Raw genomic sequence first — 17,011 nt, 5'->3', positions numbered from 1 at the left:
TTAATGCTGCTTTAATTTTTAAGGGAAGAAACTCCCATGATTCATCCTGACCAACATTGTCATTTCCCACTTGCAGCAGAAACTTAACAGGTTTAAGTGGGAAACAGCACAAGAAGTACCACCCTCAGCACCCTCATTCTCCAGAGCCACTTCTCCTGGCCAGTGGTGTCACCCTCCATGTCACCATCATCCCTGCCAAGCATGTTCCCAGCATATCCATGTGCTTTGTCCCAGGTTCTTGAAAAAGTCATTGCTGGTCCACTCTCTCTCCCTGAGAGCTTCGCTAACAACCTCTCCTCATCCTGAGCACCCCTTTAAAGGGGAACTACTCCTGCCTTTCCCTTGGGGCTCTCCTTTGATACCAGCCCCTTTCCCCAGATGGACAAGAGCCTTCTGCAGGACATGCCTGGGTCCTGCAATTATCCCTTCATGCTCCTCCCAGCCCTCCACTCACAGCTGTTGTCTGACACTATCAGGCTGCCTGGATTTTTACTGTCATCTAACACAGTTCTTAGCCACACATCATCATCATGCATTCAGAAGCATTTCTTCAAAAGTCCATCACCAAAAACCTCCAATTCAGTTAAAAGCACAGCTCTGTGCCACTGACACCTTGGTGTTTCCCTTGCAGCTGAGACAAACGTCACATCCATGATCAAGGCATCTGAGGCCAGGCTGGACAGGGCTTGGAGCAGCCTGGTCTGGTGAAGGTGTCCCTGCCCACAGCAGGAGGGATGGAAACAGGTGATTTTTAAGGTGCCTTCCAAGCCAAGCCATTGTATGATTTTATGACTGTTAGACCAGCAGCAGCAGCAGCACTGTGAGTGCCACTCCCTGCTCAACCTGCAGAGACCCTCCCAGCTGAACATGCCACAGCATTAACACATGGCCTGCAAGGACATTTTTAGCCATTTCACAGTTACATACAATTCATGTTTTAAAAATACAGATTGTTGCAAGCCCATGCATTTAAAACAGTTTCCCCTTTTCAGTATAAAGTTCAGCTCCACAACTCAGTAAGTGAAAAATAATAATAATTATCATAATATCAGATGCTTGAATATTCTAATTAAGTCAGACTAGGTCTGGCTAATACTCAGATGAACTCCTTGCAAGGAAAAGACAAAGCAAATCTACAGAAATGCATGTAAAGAGCTCCAAAGGCTCATTTTTTTGAGCAATATGCAAATCCAGAAGGCAGTGAATACCAATTTTCATCTTCTGTGGCACGTTTCCAGAAGCTGTAGGTGTACTCCTGGCTAAAACCCAGCTCTAGTTATACTGTGTCCACCTACTTCTAAATTTCATCTGCAAGATATTTTTCATGTTCTCTTTATAAAATGTACTGACTAAAGTTATTGGCACAAAGCAACTGATGTATTCTGTCCAAGACCAGGTGTATTTGAAGTGTATGACTCAATTCAAGTTCTTTTTATTATTTCTTATCATATTATTTGGTCAAAAGACAAAATATTATTAACCAGAATTGACTGGATCACGGAGAAGCTTTACTGTAAATAGATAAACTTGGATATCATATTTAAGTTTTTACCAAGATTCAGTTTCTTAAATCAGTGTAGATTGATAGTAAAACCTCCAGGCTCTGGCACCTAGCAGAGGTGCTCCCTACCTCCTTTCTCTGTTCTAAAATGGTTTTATTTGGGCAGCAATGTCTGATCAATACCTAGATGAGCAATGGCAGTGAAAAAACAGCTAGTCCTGGCCTGAAGTGCCTGGTTATCTCCTGTTTTTTCAGTGCTACAATGGAAATGCATTATTCTCGATACCCCAAACCCATGCTGAAGCAATGCTGAAGTCAGTTAAATTGTGAATGCTCTCTATTAATAAAAATCAATGCTTTCAAGTCTTAGCCTTCAACAGACCATCTGATCTTTCCCCCCTCAAGTGACTGCAGAAACACCCTGCTTATTCCACTGCAGCCTGCACATCTCTTTACTATCAGGTTTATAGTAACTTCAACCAAGCCAGAAATATATGAAATTACACAGAAAAAATGAGAATAAGAGAAAGATTTCCTAAAGTGATGAAAAGCAATCCTTGAAATACTATGATGCACTGGGAAGTGTTTTCCCAACTATTCTGTGCAATCTATATCAAAAGCAGCTCAGTCAGTGATTGTGCTGAAAAAAAAGTCAGCCCAAGATGTGGCAGAGATGAAGAAACCCTGAGTCAGATGATGCCTCTCGCCTCCTCTGTCAGTATTGCAATGGTTTTTCCTCCTAAACATGAGCTGCACATGAATAGTGTTGGTGCTTCTTTGGTTTGAAGGGATTTTGTTCATTTGAAGGGTTGTTCTTGTTCTTAAATATTACATTGCTATGGATACAGAATTAAAGTTGAAATTAATCATAGAAATACTTACAGACCAAACAATTATCATTCTTCTAGACACAGAGTGATCTATATTCCAGTAGGTAAATGGAAGGAAAGTGATATAAAAAATCTCTTCACCCAAAGCAGCTGAAAACTTGAACAAGTAGTAGTAGAAGTAGTTCTTCACAATATACTTCTGTGTGCAACCCTGGAAATGAGAGAATGTTATTGTTTTAGTGAAGTAGAAAAATATAACAAACATTTGAAATATTATAACTGCTACAGTTTCCAGTCCTTAAACCAAACAGTTTGTTATAAGAAGTGTCAAGAAATGAAGTTCAGCTTTTGTACTAGAATGAAGACTGTAGAGATAGCACAGCTACATTTCCTGCAGAGCAGAAATCCATTCAGACTAAGGCAGCAGTCACGTGGACAAAGACTTTCAAGAGAAGGGATCAGCCTTTCCTCCAGGGTAATCAGGTGTGTTTCATAAAAGGTACTGACATGTAAGTTTGAAATTTCTACATCAGTAGACAAAGTCACCGCTGCTTTCACTGGAAATGCATTTTGAGGTGAAAAACTTAAAATGCAATTACCGAACTACTTCATTTAAAAATTGCCTCATTATAGTCCCTGAAATTTGCTGCCAGGTGCTGCTGACAACAGCCCTCAACACTGATTTTTCCCAGGTGCCTCCAGCCCTGTGCAGGATCTCACAGGATCACCCCACACTGAGGTGCCACAGCTGGAAGATTCAGCTCCTGCCTGGGACTGGGCTCAGCAAGCACAGCTGCAGAGCAGGGCCAGGGCAACAAACAGCTCTGAGTGGGCAGAGAGAAGAGCTGCACCTGTCACCAGCAGATTTTCACTCCAACATTTTAAGTAACAACCACAAGATTGTCTTTTTCAGCATTACCCGTAGATACATTGCAAACAGCAACACTTTAGTGCTTCATTTATTCACTTTACTCTGCATGAAATTTCATTTGGTGTCTGGATTTGGTAGCTAGATTATTTCATTAGATGTACCCCACCTAACATGTTTCTCTCTTCCAAAAGGTGACACCCAGCCCTCCAGAGCTGGGAAGCCACACAACAGCATACATTGCTTAGGCCATGACTTTGGCCACTCGTTGAATGTGTCTAGAAAAGGTTTGCTGCTGCTGCCATTTGGGACTAGGACACCACAAAGAAGCCTCACACTCTTAGCAGGAGCAACAGGCAAGTGAATCACATTTTGTAGGTACACCTGTCACTTCAGGAAATAAGGAGATAGACAGATAGATAGACAAATAGGAGTTTTTGATTCAGGAGAGGAGCTAAGGAGCCAATCTAGTCTCACTCCATCCTCCCCAAAAAATTAAAAATATGCACGTTGGCTGTGTAAATACAAGACAAAAGAACTTCCTAAAGATGGGAACTGAGAAGGCACCATGAGGGTCTCAGCACAGACACACTAAGTTAAGAGAGCTTTGACTCACCAAATAGGAAAACTTATGCTTGGAGCTGGCTGTGTAACTAGTTTACTAAAGAGAAACTCTCACCCTATATGCAAGTGAGAAAACATAAAAATTGTCTAAGGAGTCTGGACATGCACTTGTGACTCACTGCAAAAGCCATTAGAAGCTCCAGTCTCTTCATCTGCTTTTAATGCAGAGATGAGGCAAACTGCACGGAGATGACAAAAGCAAGATGGAAAGAACTTGCATCCATTCAAGTACCATAAAAACCTCACAACTTAAATTGATTTTTGCACCAATGAACAGAAAAGATGACTCAACATTTTTGGAAGTGCCAGGATCAGAGGAGTGTTCCCCCATCTCTCAGTCACAGAGGCCACAGATGAGTTACTGGCATCACTTCAGGGTAACAGCCCTATGCTGTGTCTGGCTGTGTGACAGAGCAATCAGTCTAAGTGTCTCAAGTCTCATCTGCCACTTAGAAAACACCCCCAGTGCAATCAGCAGCTCTAATGCTTCTGTCTGAGATCCTGGAACTGAATTTGGTGACACTTAACCTGGCCCCACAGAAAGCCCTCTGCTGGCACCACTAACTCCTCACTTAAGCATTAATCTCCAAGGTATTGGGAATTATGTGTGCTTTAGCTCAGAGAGGATCAGACACATCCCTAAGGTAATGCTTTTATACTTGCAGCCTCATGGGATGAAGGATAAAGCCTTCTAATTCCAGTAATTGTTTTGTGGGGGAAAGTATATTTATCAGGTTCTAAAAGAAATGTGGAGCTAAAAAAATATTTCCAGGTCCAAGTCATTCCACATGATTCCATTCCAATTCTTAAAACCTTTCTTTTCTTTTCCTTCCATTCCTTTTCTATTAGAAATCACACACACATTTGGTTGGATTTTTAGCACCTTTTTTTTTTTAACTCCACACCAGCGCTTGTGACAGCCAATGTGTGGCAGGGGACAAACAGAGCCTGCCACAGCCACATGTCAGGCACTCAGAGTGCCACAGAATTGCTCCACGTGGTGCTTGGCAGTGCATAGTAATAAAGTGATGCTTGCATTTGTTGTGATCCCAAAGCACTGTAGGTACAGCGAGCCTCCTCCATGCACCTTCAGACTGCAGTTAGCTCACATTTACCATCTACACACACTGTTTCTGCAGAAAGCAGAGTGCAGTGCTTTGTGGAGCGCCTTCCCAGTGCAGAAAAATCCATTATTTGTGTTAACATCTCCTAACATTCCCAGAAATTCATTCAATCTCTAATTTTAAGTAACTCCTATCTTTAGACTTGGTTTTTCGTAATGTACTGCAGTGACCTGATGCCTTCCACAGTGCCTGAAGCCCTTTCAGCATATCATTCTTCCATCCATCTCCATTGCTACTCAGTCTGGATCAGAGAGGTCTTAATGGGCAGCAATTAAATCTGTAGATAAAATCAGAATTTTTAGAGCATTTCTAAAGCAAGATGTAATAAGCCTCAACATTCACAGCCACAGAAACAGGTAATTTCACAAAAATGACCCTTCTCACCAACTGTAGAATGTCTGTTTTGGAAAACCTCAAGTGCTCAGGCTACAAGAAACTCTCATGGATGTATGAGTCTCATAAATAAACTACCCAGCTATTGGCACAGAAATGGCTCTTGCAGGTCATCCCACACTTGCAGTCTCAGCACAGGGGTGGGTCACCCACAGCAGGAGCTGCCACAGCACCCTGGAGCAGGGGAGCATCCCCAAACATTCCCCCAGGGCCAGCAGAGCAGGGCAAACCAACACCCTGGTGGCTCTGAGGATACAGTAGCACACAATGACACAGCATAGGAGGAATCCATCCTTTTAGAAATCATGTATAGATGTAGTGTTTAGCCTTCAAAGCTGAAGCAAAGGAACAGCAGCTGAGCCACTAACATAATAAATGTAAAAATGTATTTTTGTACATTCCCAAAAATGTATTTTTTGGGAAAAAAAAAGTAACTGTGCAAAGATAGTATTCCTTGCAATTCCTCTGGGAGATTTCTTGTCAGAGAGCAAAACAGGCCCCAGCTTTTCCTGCCCTGTCTCTAGAGACAAGCTGTGCAGTATCAGACTTCTAAGGCTCAGAGTGTGACCCAGAGATCCCATTAACCAACACTCTGTTCTCAGCTCTCAATTACTGTGGATCTTTCGGAAGATGTACATGTTTAATTGAAGTTCTTGAAGTCCCTTACTCCCCTTCCAAGAATTGCCTTGCAAAAGATTAGGAGTTTCCCTCCCAAAGTCCCTAATTAACACATTACATACTTTTCACTTTAAGGTTTTTTAATGCACTAAGAAAAAGGGTTCTAAATTTAGAGAAGCCACCAAAATTCAAGCACAAAAGAAAAAAAACCCCAAAAATTCCAGTCTAGATGCTGCTGTACACAAAGACAATGTAAATCAGACAAATCAGCTCCACAGGGCTGTACTGTTTAGAGTAAAACCAGTGGGAAAAGCCTTCTGTACTGGAATATTCTGCATAAGCAGACAGTTTTACATCACTTTATGTTTATTAACTGTGCAAGTTAAAAAAGTAACCTATCAAGTCACAACAACAAAAAAAAATTAGATAGTGGCAATTAGATTTTGGAAAATAAGAAAAAGCAAACCCCATGATTATCAAAAGCTTCAGCTCTTCCATCCAACAGCACAGCTGCAGTCAAACACATTGAGTTTTCTGAAGATCCAACAAGCAGCCAGAGGCAGCACCAACCCTGCAACCCATTGCTCCAGGAGGAAGGAAGGGGTGGCCAGGGACAGGGGCTGTGCCCCAGTGGAGATCCTGGTGTGACCACGAGCCCCTGGCTGGGTGCACAGCACCCCTGGTAGGGTGAGGGAGCCAGCAAAGGAGCAGCAGAGTCATGGGAGGAACTGCAGGGATGTCAGGAGACACCAGGGGCAGGACAACAGCACACAGAGCCCACAAAGGACACACAAGGAGCCCCAAGGCATCAAAAATACACCTAACCAAACTCATACATATGTGCAGCTTCCCACTCTGTTTAAATGCTTTAAAACAAGGAATTAATTTTTTAGTCATGAAGCAGCCAGTTTTCAAGAGCTGTCCAGGTTTACAGGGTGTTGTTGTTGGAGGGACACCTAGAGCCAACCAAAACCTCAGAAATGTGGGGATGAAGACAAACAGAAATCACAAGAAAATCCTCCTTAAATGTCATAAAATCTTGTCCAGCTCTGCTGTTGCAGCAGGTCCTTGTTGAGCAGCACACAGAGGACACATCCAGCTCCCAGCTGTTGTGCAAGCAAAGGCAGCAGCAGGCACTCCTGGCCTAATGAGCAGGGATGTGGCCTGCAACCATCAGCTGATGCAGAAGCAAGACAACCATTGCATGAGACATAATGCTCAACCTTCAAGCCAGAGAGTCACAGCACTTTCAGTGGTCTCAGGTAAAGAACCAGTGGGCAGCCTAAAAATCAGGCAGAATGCTGGGAGCATTTCAGCAATTTCTTAACTCATTCCAAAAGGCATTAGATAAAATCCTCAGCAAGGTACAATAGCAGAGCAGTGCTGCACAGCCAGCAGCACCAGGGAGGGCTGGAAGCAGTCAGGCTGAAAGGGGCTGTGGTTTGCCAGACCAAAGGCTGGGACCACCCAAACAGTCACTGGGAAAGGTACATGAAAGTCTCTCACCAACACTGCCCCCCTGGGCACAATGCCCATCCCATCACCACACATCAGTGTGTTCATCCAAAATCTTCCTTCAGCCTGTAAAGGATGGCCAGCTGAGACAGATGCACACATCTGCACATCAAGCAGCACACTGAAGCTGGAATGGGTCCAGAACACAGTTAAAACACTTCAGTTTATGTGTGAAGATTTAATTTTTTAATCTTCATATTGTTTTCCTTCCACTCTGATTAGTAGTTGGGAGATGAGTGAATTACAGGTTTTATTTTTGTATCTTGCTCTAGAAGTAACATGATTAGCCTCCTTCCTTGGGAACACATGTAGAAGTAACAGAACCTGCCAAGTCATTTAAATATAAAGTAGAATAACATAAGACTAGTGTTGACAGAGCATTTGTTCAGGCAATTAATAGGAAGGATCAAAGAAGAGAAATTGATTATGTTGTCTTCCTTAAAGAAAGCTGTCCTAAAGAAACCAAAGTCTCTTTCAGATAGAAAGGGGAGTAGCTGCTCAGGAGGCTGAGATTGCCTGTGGAGGACCATACCTGCAGTCACTGGGAAGGACAGCCTCACATTTCCTGACAGACAGCCTAAACCAAGGCTGGTCCAGCTTGTCCACCAAGGATGGATGGCTTACACTCCCACCACTCTGGTGGAAGTTTGTCTAACCTGTCCTTACTGAACCAGAGCTGGAAACTCCACTGCTTGCTCCAGGCCATGTCCAAGAGCTTTGCTCTCCTGCCATCTAGCCTGAAACTCTTGCTGAAATTGAAACCTATGGCTATTTTCTTATCTACTGAAGACAAGGAACAAATTGCTTCCTTCCTGTGAAGGCTGGCACAGGAGAAGATTGTTACAAGCATTCAAAAATGACATAATTCCTTCACTCCCTAAACACCTGGCAATTCTTACAGGGGGTACTGAGCATTTTGCAGACACAGCACCTACCATGCCTGTCTTGAATTACAGAGCCCAAAGATCAGATGTGACACTTCAGCAATGCTGAAGGAACAGTCCTGCACAACGTCATTCATTTTGCAGGCAGTCACCATTTTCAGAGGTTTATCACCATTGAACCATGTCAAACCTGTGATTTCAAACAACTTTTTTTCCTCCATGAAATGTCTACCACATCTATTGTTCTATTCTACAGCTGAGTCTACATCTGCTTCTTCAATAAGTATCTGCACCTGTTGAATAGAAGTCAATTTTCAACCATACCTTCAGCTTGACAAGACTATTTGACTTCTGTTCTCATCCCTCCAGCCTATCTGCACCTTCTTCTAAGTTCACCTCACAGGCATCATGCCTCTCACAGCCACATTTCCGTCTGGTGGTTTCCACATGGCTCTGAAACCTGTTCTGAAGAGACTCTCATCACTTTCCACCAAAAGGTGTCCATTGTGACATTCCAACTCACAGGCCATTTAACTTCTTATGTCCTTTCTTAGCAGAGGCCTGGAGAGTTGACATCCATGAATCAGAGAATCATAGTTTGGGTTGGAAGGGGACCTTTAAAGATCATCTAGCCAAACCTCAAACCTAGCAGCTCATATACTTGGGAGTTTTTGCTTGTTGCTATTGAAAAAGCAAGGCTGTCTGACCTCCCTCCACACAGTGGTGTCCTGGCATCAGAATTATGTTTCACCCCTTTTCTTGCAGTATAATTTTGAGGAATTCCAATAGGTCTGCCTTCCACCATAATCTTCAGACTTTTGAGCACACACCTGAAGGCACCTTTCCAGCATGGAGGGTAACAGCTCTGCATTTATTTCCTTGCCCACTCTTTATGGAAAGCTGTTCCTCTCGTGGTCATTCCAGTTGCTGGAGTAACTTCCCAGGAGCCCAGCTCTGACACTTTTGTTACAAATCACTGATGTGTGTCTGCAGCACTTTTCTGCCAAGAAAGCTGCACAACAGCAGCACAAATAGGGCTGCACTTCTCCTGGATCAGCTCACCTCCTTCATCCCCTGAGCTCTGTTTTGCCAGGCAGAGGCTGGGCTCTTTCAGCTGCCCTGACAGATGTGGTAGGTGCACTTCAGCATCCTCCCACATTCCAACTGGCCAATTTGTGCAAGGTGGAAATAACAGGGCAACTGAGGCAGGCAGGGGAAGGACAGAAGGAAAAGGTTTCCTTCTTCCCTGTTTTACAGTGGAAGAACAGGTTTATTTAATTGCATTTTAATTTATGAGAATTAGACTGCAATTTTATGGGGTGCAACACAGAGCTTACACCTGGAAATGTCTGAGGAAGGTGTTTTAAGGATTAGGTAGCATCAGTGTCTGTGGACAGAGGGAGGAAAAGGCAAGTTAAGAAACAGAGGAAGCAAATTTTAGGCAGTTCAGAAAGGTAGAGATTCCAGCTTCAAAACAGATATCAGATTCCTCTGAAACTTACTGTACTTCATATTTCCAAAGGTACAGTGTTACTAAAACTGGTTTTGGGTAGAAGGATGTGCCACAACACAGCAGTTTTCCAGCAGCACAGCTTTAGAGGTCACCCTGCCCACACACCCACCCATCTCCCTCAAGCACCACCTCTTAGTTTTGACTTTCTGCCAAAACCAAATGAGTCAGAGTGTTACCAGGGCCTGCATGGCTGCTGGATACCCAAGGTGCTCTGCAGAGAGACTGAGGAGGAGGAGGAGGAATGGGAAGCCTGTCACTCACTTTTGCCCCAGCACACCATGTGTGAAGATCCTCAAGAGAAGCTTCACTTAACCTAACCTAATCCAACCCAAGAGAACTTGCAGGAGTGGCCAATGACCATGGAGAACCAGGACTTCACTGTTAGATTTCTTTGCAGAGCAAAAAGCCTGTTCTCACATTCAGATTTTTTTAGAAATTAACTTCAGCCTGGAAAAGACACCTTAGATTAATCACTTTTTTCTACACAGCAGCATCATGATTCCAGTCAGCTAATTTTGCTCAAAGATTAGTTCCATGGCAGAGGTCTGCTCTGAGAGGCACAGAGCAGCAAGGCTTCTGGAACATAAACAGAGTAACACCATACCATTTTCAGCCAGCTAAACTATTTGTTTCAATCTCTTACAATCAGGCACCAGCGCAGGGTGAAGTGACATTTTTGCCAGCAGATGGTTCCAAGATTGGAGTCAAAGAGCAGTTTCCTAAGGTAGTGCTGAGTATTTGGGTTAAATGCCATGCCATGTATGCAGGTACCTTGTCCCTGAGCTCCCAAAAGGCACAGAGCCCTGTAAGGAGGAAGGGATGTGTTCAATTGCAGCTGTGGAGAGGCACATGGGAGGAGAGCTCAGCAGCCAGCCTGCCCCTGGGAGGAGAGCTGCAGACCAGGTGTTCTTCATTCACTGCTGCCTCACTGTTAGCTGCACTTAGTGCAGGCCATGCTGATGTCAGCTCTCTTTCTCATGGAGCAACACACAAGGAGACCAAGCTGATGTTGCCAAGTGCTGCTTCAGGGCCTGGATCTCCTACCCCAGTGAAGGAGGGCAGCCCCCTGGCACTCCCCCAGCCAGCACAGCTTGGCACCAGCTGGTGGCACTTTTGGGCAGGTGCTTGCAAGCTTTAACACTTCAGTCAGTCCCAGTTCAAAACTCACCCTGGCACCTCACACCTGCAGGTGGCATGTGTGTCATTGCCCTTCCATAGGGACTCCCTTCTCCTCCCTAGACCTTTCTTTCAGTCTTTTGCTTGCTCTGCCCTTTGCTTCCTGGCACAGACCCTGGTGGGTGGGCTGTACATTTGTCAGGGAACAGGTTCCTCACTGCTAATGCCTCTGGGCCCTTTCCACTGCAAACAGCCAGGCTTTGCTCCTGTGGCATAACTGAGGTGTCTGACACTGACTCCTCCTGTAAAATAAAGCACCCCAACAGTCTCACTTGGCAAAGAAAATGATAATGGGGAACACTAAAGGCACTACACCTCATAAAGTGGTTGACTTAAGTAAGCAGCCACAATTCCATGCAGTGGAGCAAGCTGCAAAGGGGATAAAAATGACCTGACCAGGGCTGATAGTGACCATTTCCTGTGTGCCAGAACCCACAGGCGCAGAGAACCTTATTAACAGTGGTTTGCAACTGCCAGCTGTCTTCAAAAGGAAGGATTAAACATGTTTTTTATTTTTATATCTAGTAATAAATATTCCAAAATTTAGTAATAAAATAAATAAATCAGCAATTTAGGTCCATATTAAAGCATTCACACTCCTCTACATCTAGACCAATAGCAGTTTACCTTGGGAAAGTAAGTTACAGGTGCTCACCAAACCAGACTGATATGAAAGCCTTTAAAGCAGGAAAGTGAAGAGACATTTTAAATAAAAAAATCATAGTTTAGACAACACTACCTGTACCCTCTAGACCACAGATTTACTTGCTATAGCAGTCATTAGTCATCTTCCACTGCCCAGATGACCTATACACATTCTCTGCAGAGCATAACAATGAGATAAATTGCAAGAACTGGCTGTCCAAAGGGATTTTCCAGAACACATTTTTTCTGGCTTCTTGTTTGTTAAATGCACTCCTGTTCTCCAGAGACCCAAACGAGAAAAACAACAGCAGATTAACTTTTATTATTCTGGTTGATATCTGAAGTAATGGCCCAAGACAATCAGCAGAATTATAAAGCAGTGAGTGGCTCACCTCCAAGCACTGGAATTAATCCTGGGATCCTGACAGCTCCTCATTATGAGGTCCAGTGGCCTCCAAAAAGATGACTCAGGCTGTGAGCCATGAAGCACATCATCATCATCAGTGTAAGGAGCTGGGCTGCCAGCACAGCCCCTGCGCCAGCACCCACTCTCTCAGCACCACACAGGATATCCACTGCAATCAGCAAAGCTTCACAAACTCCTGTGAGCTCCAGGGGACTCTGCAGCAGGATCCTGAAGCTGAGATGGTAACAAACAGCACAGAGCTGTCTTTGCAGCCTATTCTGCAGAGGGGATGCAAGGCTGCTCCCTGAGGAGAGGCAAACCCAGTGCTAACAGATTCTCCCAGGGCTGCCCACACTACCTGAATCTTGGATGTGATTCTGCTGTCATCTTCCAAAGGACCCTCACTCAGGGCTGGCCAAAACCCTCCATGAAGCCATCTCATTCATGATGAATGAACACCATCCCTCACTGGCTGCTAGAGCCTCAAACCAAGACCTGGACACCTGCAGGATGGTCGAGCTCCCACCTTCTCCAGGAAGGGGAGATCTGACCACAGAGTGCCAGAGCGATGCTGGGGAGTGTGAGCCTTGTGCTCAGCCCATTGAAACCAGAAACTGCAGCTCATGTTTCCCCAGCTGCAGCTCCAAACTGAGGAGCTTCCAAAAGTTCAGCTGTATTCTCTAGGGGGACAAAGTGTTAGCACTAGAGCCTGTTCTCCTAGCAGTGCTCGTGGGCTTTTTTCACAAGGGTTTGCCTCTCCTGCTGAACCTGCCTCAGCTACCACCAACTTACTGCTTCATGGAAGGGGAAACAACATGAAACAAAGTAAGCCTGCAAAACCATTTAAAAAGAAAAAGCAATACTCTGAGGCTGCTACAAAAATCTATTGCAAGGGACCACCACAGAAGAGAGACCTTGACTCAGGCTCTAGAGCAAACATGCTTCAAATTACCAACCATCCCATCACAGCAAAAACAGTGTTTTCATCTATATCTTGCAAGTAATTTACCACATTTTTGGGGACTGTAATACATCTGACATGGAGGTGCAGTTTGTACCCACCTTCTCTGTTTCTGTTACCACCACCTGGCTGTTATCCTGGTTATTATCCTCCTCACCTACAGCATGAGCAGGAACCATACAATCACTAATCAGCATCAGGCAGTTTGTAAGCATGGTGCCAGCTCAGAGCAGTTCTGACAGTTAAGGAATAACTACAGTGTAAACATGAACTGTACTCTCTCCAAGGCAGGAAGACAGATCTTGAGATGATAAAGCATCTGGGAGAGGAAGAGTGGAGAAAGACAAACAAATCTCTACAAAGAACTTCGAATAGAAGGCTGTTGTTTTCTTTCGTACCCTTTCATTAAGGCTATCAGTTCCAGGAGCAAAAGTCCACCAGGAGATTAGAGATAAGCAAAGCTCCACTTTAAAAATATACATGGCCTTTATTTGACCACTCACAGAACACCAGCTTCAGGTAGTATATTTGTGTTTTTAAGAGCACAGCTTGAGGATTTCCTACAAAGTGTCAGGAAAAGATACCTTTCAGCTGTTCCAGAACTACATTTCTGGTGAAAAACTAATAATAGAAAGCAGTACAAAAAAGAAACTAGTATTAACCATAGACAGGATAATTACAAGGAATTGCTCTCTTGTCTTCTGTAGTAATAAACCCAGACAGGTTCTCCACTAAAAGCCCATAGATTCAATATCTAGTCCAAGCCAAGACATAAACCCAGTTAGTGTGTTGGACTAGCACCATTCTGTATCACCCAGACACCAGAGCTGGCATTTGAGGTATTCAAAAGTGATTCTAAGTCATCTGGTAACCAAGGAACATCAAGCAAGCAGGCTAGGTGACTGATTCAATATTTAAGAACTGCATGCAGCCACAGCTGTCACATCTAAGCACTTCATTCCCTGTCTAATCTCATGGCAACTCCTGTGAGGCAGGCAGGACTGATTTACAAAGATTCAGAAACACAGCCACTCATGCTGCTGCTGGCCATTGTAATCAGGCATTGTGGCTTCTTTTTTTTTTAACACACACTTCATGCCCAGGTTATACATAAACATAAACAAAGACGGTCATGAATTGCAAGCAACGCTCCTGGCACAAATGTTTGCAATAATTAAATCCTCCTCCTTCCAAAGGAAGAGCTGCTCTGTCCTTTTACCTCTTTGAGACATCCTCTCTCCTCTCATTACAGTATGGCATCTTCCCTACCAGGTGTGCCCATCCCCTCCCAAAGTGCCACCAGCCCTCAGCTGCCTCTCCCCAGTATCTCCAGCTGGGCCACCCTGGCACACATCTAGCCCAGGTCAGATGCAGGGACCTGAGAGCTGGCACTGAAGAACAGGGGGATGTCCTGGAGACTTAGAGCTGTGGCAGTCCCATCATCCAGTAAGCCATTCACACCTTCTTCACTGCATGCAAAATGCTCTGGTTTTACAGGTATAACCTAGTGGTTGTCCAAGAACTTAAAGATTCTCAGGTTCTCCTGTGTAAGACAGTTGTGACAGTAAAGACAAAGCAGTGTGAAAGTTACAACCCTATAGAAATCAACTGTCCTGATGACAAGGACTTTGAAACTCCCAAGTTTCGGGAAGACATGGATGAGCACAGAGCCACACAAGGCTCCAGGAGGGAGATGCAGGAGCAGCACTTCAGCACCTTTCTGCAAACACCTGCAGCTAGTAGCAAGAAAATGACACTATCCATAGAGAATTCATGGCCAAGGAATTTGCTATTTAAATGAGATTCCTAAACCTGTTTACTTGCAGATACGTCAGGGTAACCTCAGGTCATTTAGCAACAAAGCAGGGGGTCTGAGCCTTAGCCTAAGGGAGACCCAAATTCACTTTTCACATTTCTTATCAAGTTGCAAAAGATGCTCCTTGTAAAAATGGACTTTCCATTTCCAGTTAAGATAAAAAGGAACAGAGAGAGCATGTCTTTATAATTCTAGCACTTCACTGAAACACTGTTCAATCTATTACTCCTATCTCCATTTTGGGGGTGTTTGAACGCAACTTTCATGTTTCAGAGTGTCATAATTATGTGGAATCAAATCCTTCTGCTTCTATCTCCAAGTTTCATGGAGTCTCAAGCAGAACACATTCACCCTTCACATAAAGGTAATTGTGCCTTGCTTCATGAAACCCAAAACAATTGCTTAAGGTGAACAGCTGCATTCATGGAGCATTAACTTGGACAGGATTTAGTATCAACACTGCTACATGAACTATGTCACTGTTCAAAAGAAAGCAGTGACAGTAAATCTTTTAGTGAATTACCTGCATAGTTTACCCAAAATAGAGCTTACTGTAGTTCAGAAGTGAACACACTGAACTACATCTAATTGAGAAAGTGTCAAGCAGCAGCTAAGGAAGAATTTTAGATGCTTGAAATGGGAATCTGATCACTGGATGAGGAACAGGGAAGAGTAAAATAGCATGGAAGGGAAGGAGTGGTAGAGTTACGACATTCATGGCTGGTCCATGTTTATGTTGCAGGTAGCATTTGAAAGCCCATTATCACGCCTGCTTTCCAAAAGGCACCACAAAAGGATCTGCTAATGAATTCGAGTCATTACAGTAAGACAAAAAGCAGGTCGTCCGACCTGTACACACGGCTTGCATCATACCTTTCCCTGTTCCTTCTGATACACGGGGGAATTACTGACTGTGCCGGCAAACGCCGCGACCTGCCTGGCCAGCGGGAAGCGCTGCGCGTCTCCATGGGCAGCTCGGCTGCGCCAGCAGGGCTGAGCCGCTCGGAGCGGGCAGGGGCAGGGGCCGGGCCCGGCTGGGGGCACAGCCGCACACCGTGGGCAGCGGCAGGGACCGGGCACAGCCGCACACCGTGGGCAGCGGCAGGGACCGGGCACAGCCGCTCGGAGCGGGCAGCGGGCAGGGACCCGGCACAGCCACACACCGTGGGCAGGGACCCGGCACAGCCGCTCGGAGCGGGCAGGGGCAGGGACCCGGCACAGCCGCACACCGTGGGCAGCGGGCAGGGGCCGGGCAGAGCGCAGCACCACGGCAGGTGCGCCCCGCTCGGAGACAGAACAGAGCTGCTCCTTCCCTGCCGCATCCCGGGGCGACACCGCGGTGCCTCCCAGGTCCTTCCGCAGGCAACTTCCGCTCGCACCGAGTGCCCCATCCCGGGGACTCAGCGATGGGGGAGAGCCGAGAGCCCACGGACGCCTCCCCGGCGGGGCCGGGATGCAGCCGGGCTGCGGCAGCGCACAGCGCTCCCCGCTCGCAGCCCCAACCCTTTTTCCCTCCTCCCATCCCGCGGGCGGCGGGATGCGGGGGGACCCTCCCGGGGCATCCCTGCGCGCTCGGTGCCGGGGGCGGCTCTGCTGAGTCACGGCCGGGCCTCCCCCCCGCACTCACCTGCGGGCCGCGGCCGCTCCGCACCCCGCCGGGGGCAGCGCCGGCCGGGCGGCGCAGCGCGCCCGCTCCATTGCAGGCGCCGCCGTCCCGGGGCCCCTCCGCGGGCTCGCCGCTGCCGCCGCCCTCCTCGCCGGCGGGGAAGAGCCCGCAGGAGCGCTGGAAGCGCGCCACGGGCTGGGAGCTGCGCAGGGTGCCCAGCAGGCGGGCCATGCTGCCGCCAGCTCCGCGCTGCGCGGCCCCAGCGCGCCCCGCCGGCCGCGGGGCCGCGGGCAGGTGCGCCCGCCCCGCCCCGTCCCGCCCCTCCCGCACAGGTGCCATGTCCCGCCCCTCCCGCACAGGTGCCATGTCCTGTCCCTCCCGCACAGGTGCCATGTCCCGCCCCTCCCGCACAGGTGCCATGTCCCGCCCCGCCCCTCCCGCACAGGTGCCATGTCCCGCCCCTCCCGCACAGGTGCCCTGTCCTGTCCCTCCCGCACAGGTGCCATGTCCTGTCCCTCCCGCACAGGTGCC

General features: G+C 46.5%; 1 protein-coding gene across 1 annotated transcript in view; it reads right to left on the bottom strand.

Moving 5' to 3' along the window:
• Nucleotides 1-16,711, bottom strand: part of SGPP2 (sphingosine-1-phosphate phosphatase 2) — a 35,044-nt gene extending 18,333 nt beyond the window's left edge. The window contains exons 1-2 of the mRNA XM_066556612.1: nt 16,502-16,711; nt 2,384-2,542 (exon numbers count right to left, since the gene is read on the bottom strand). Coding sequence (XP_066412709.1) covers nt 2,384-2,542; nt 16,502-16,711 — 369 coding nt within the window. The remainder of the gene's footprint in view (nt 1-2,383; nt 2,543-16,501) is intronic.
• Between the last annotated feature and the right edge of the window lie 300 nt (nt 16,712-17,011).

This window comes from Molothrus aeneus, chromosome 10 (genome assembly GCF_037042795.1).
Source record: "Molothrus aeneus isolate 106 chromosome 10, BPBGC_Maene_1.0, whole genome shotgun sequence".
Lineage (NCBI taxonomy): Eukaryota > Metazoa > Chordata > Aves > Passeriformes > Icteridae > Molothrus > Molothrus aeneus.
Note: the sequence above shows the minus strand (reverse complement) of the source record. Positions and strands in the feature narration are given on the sequence as shown.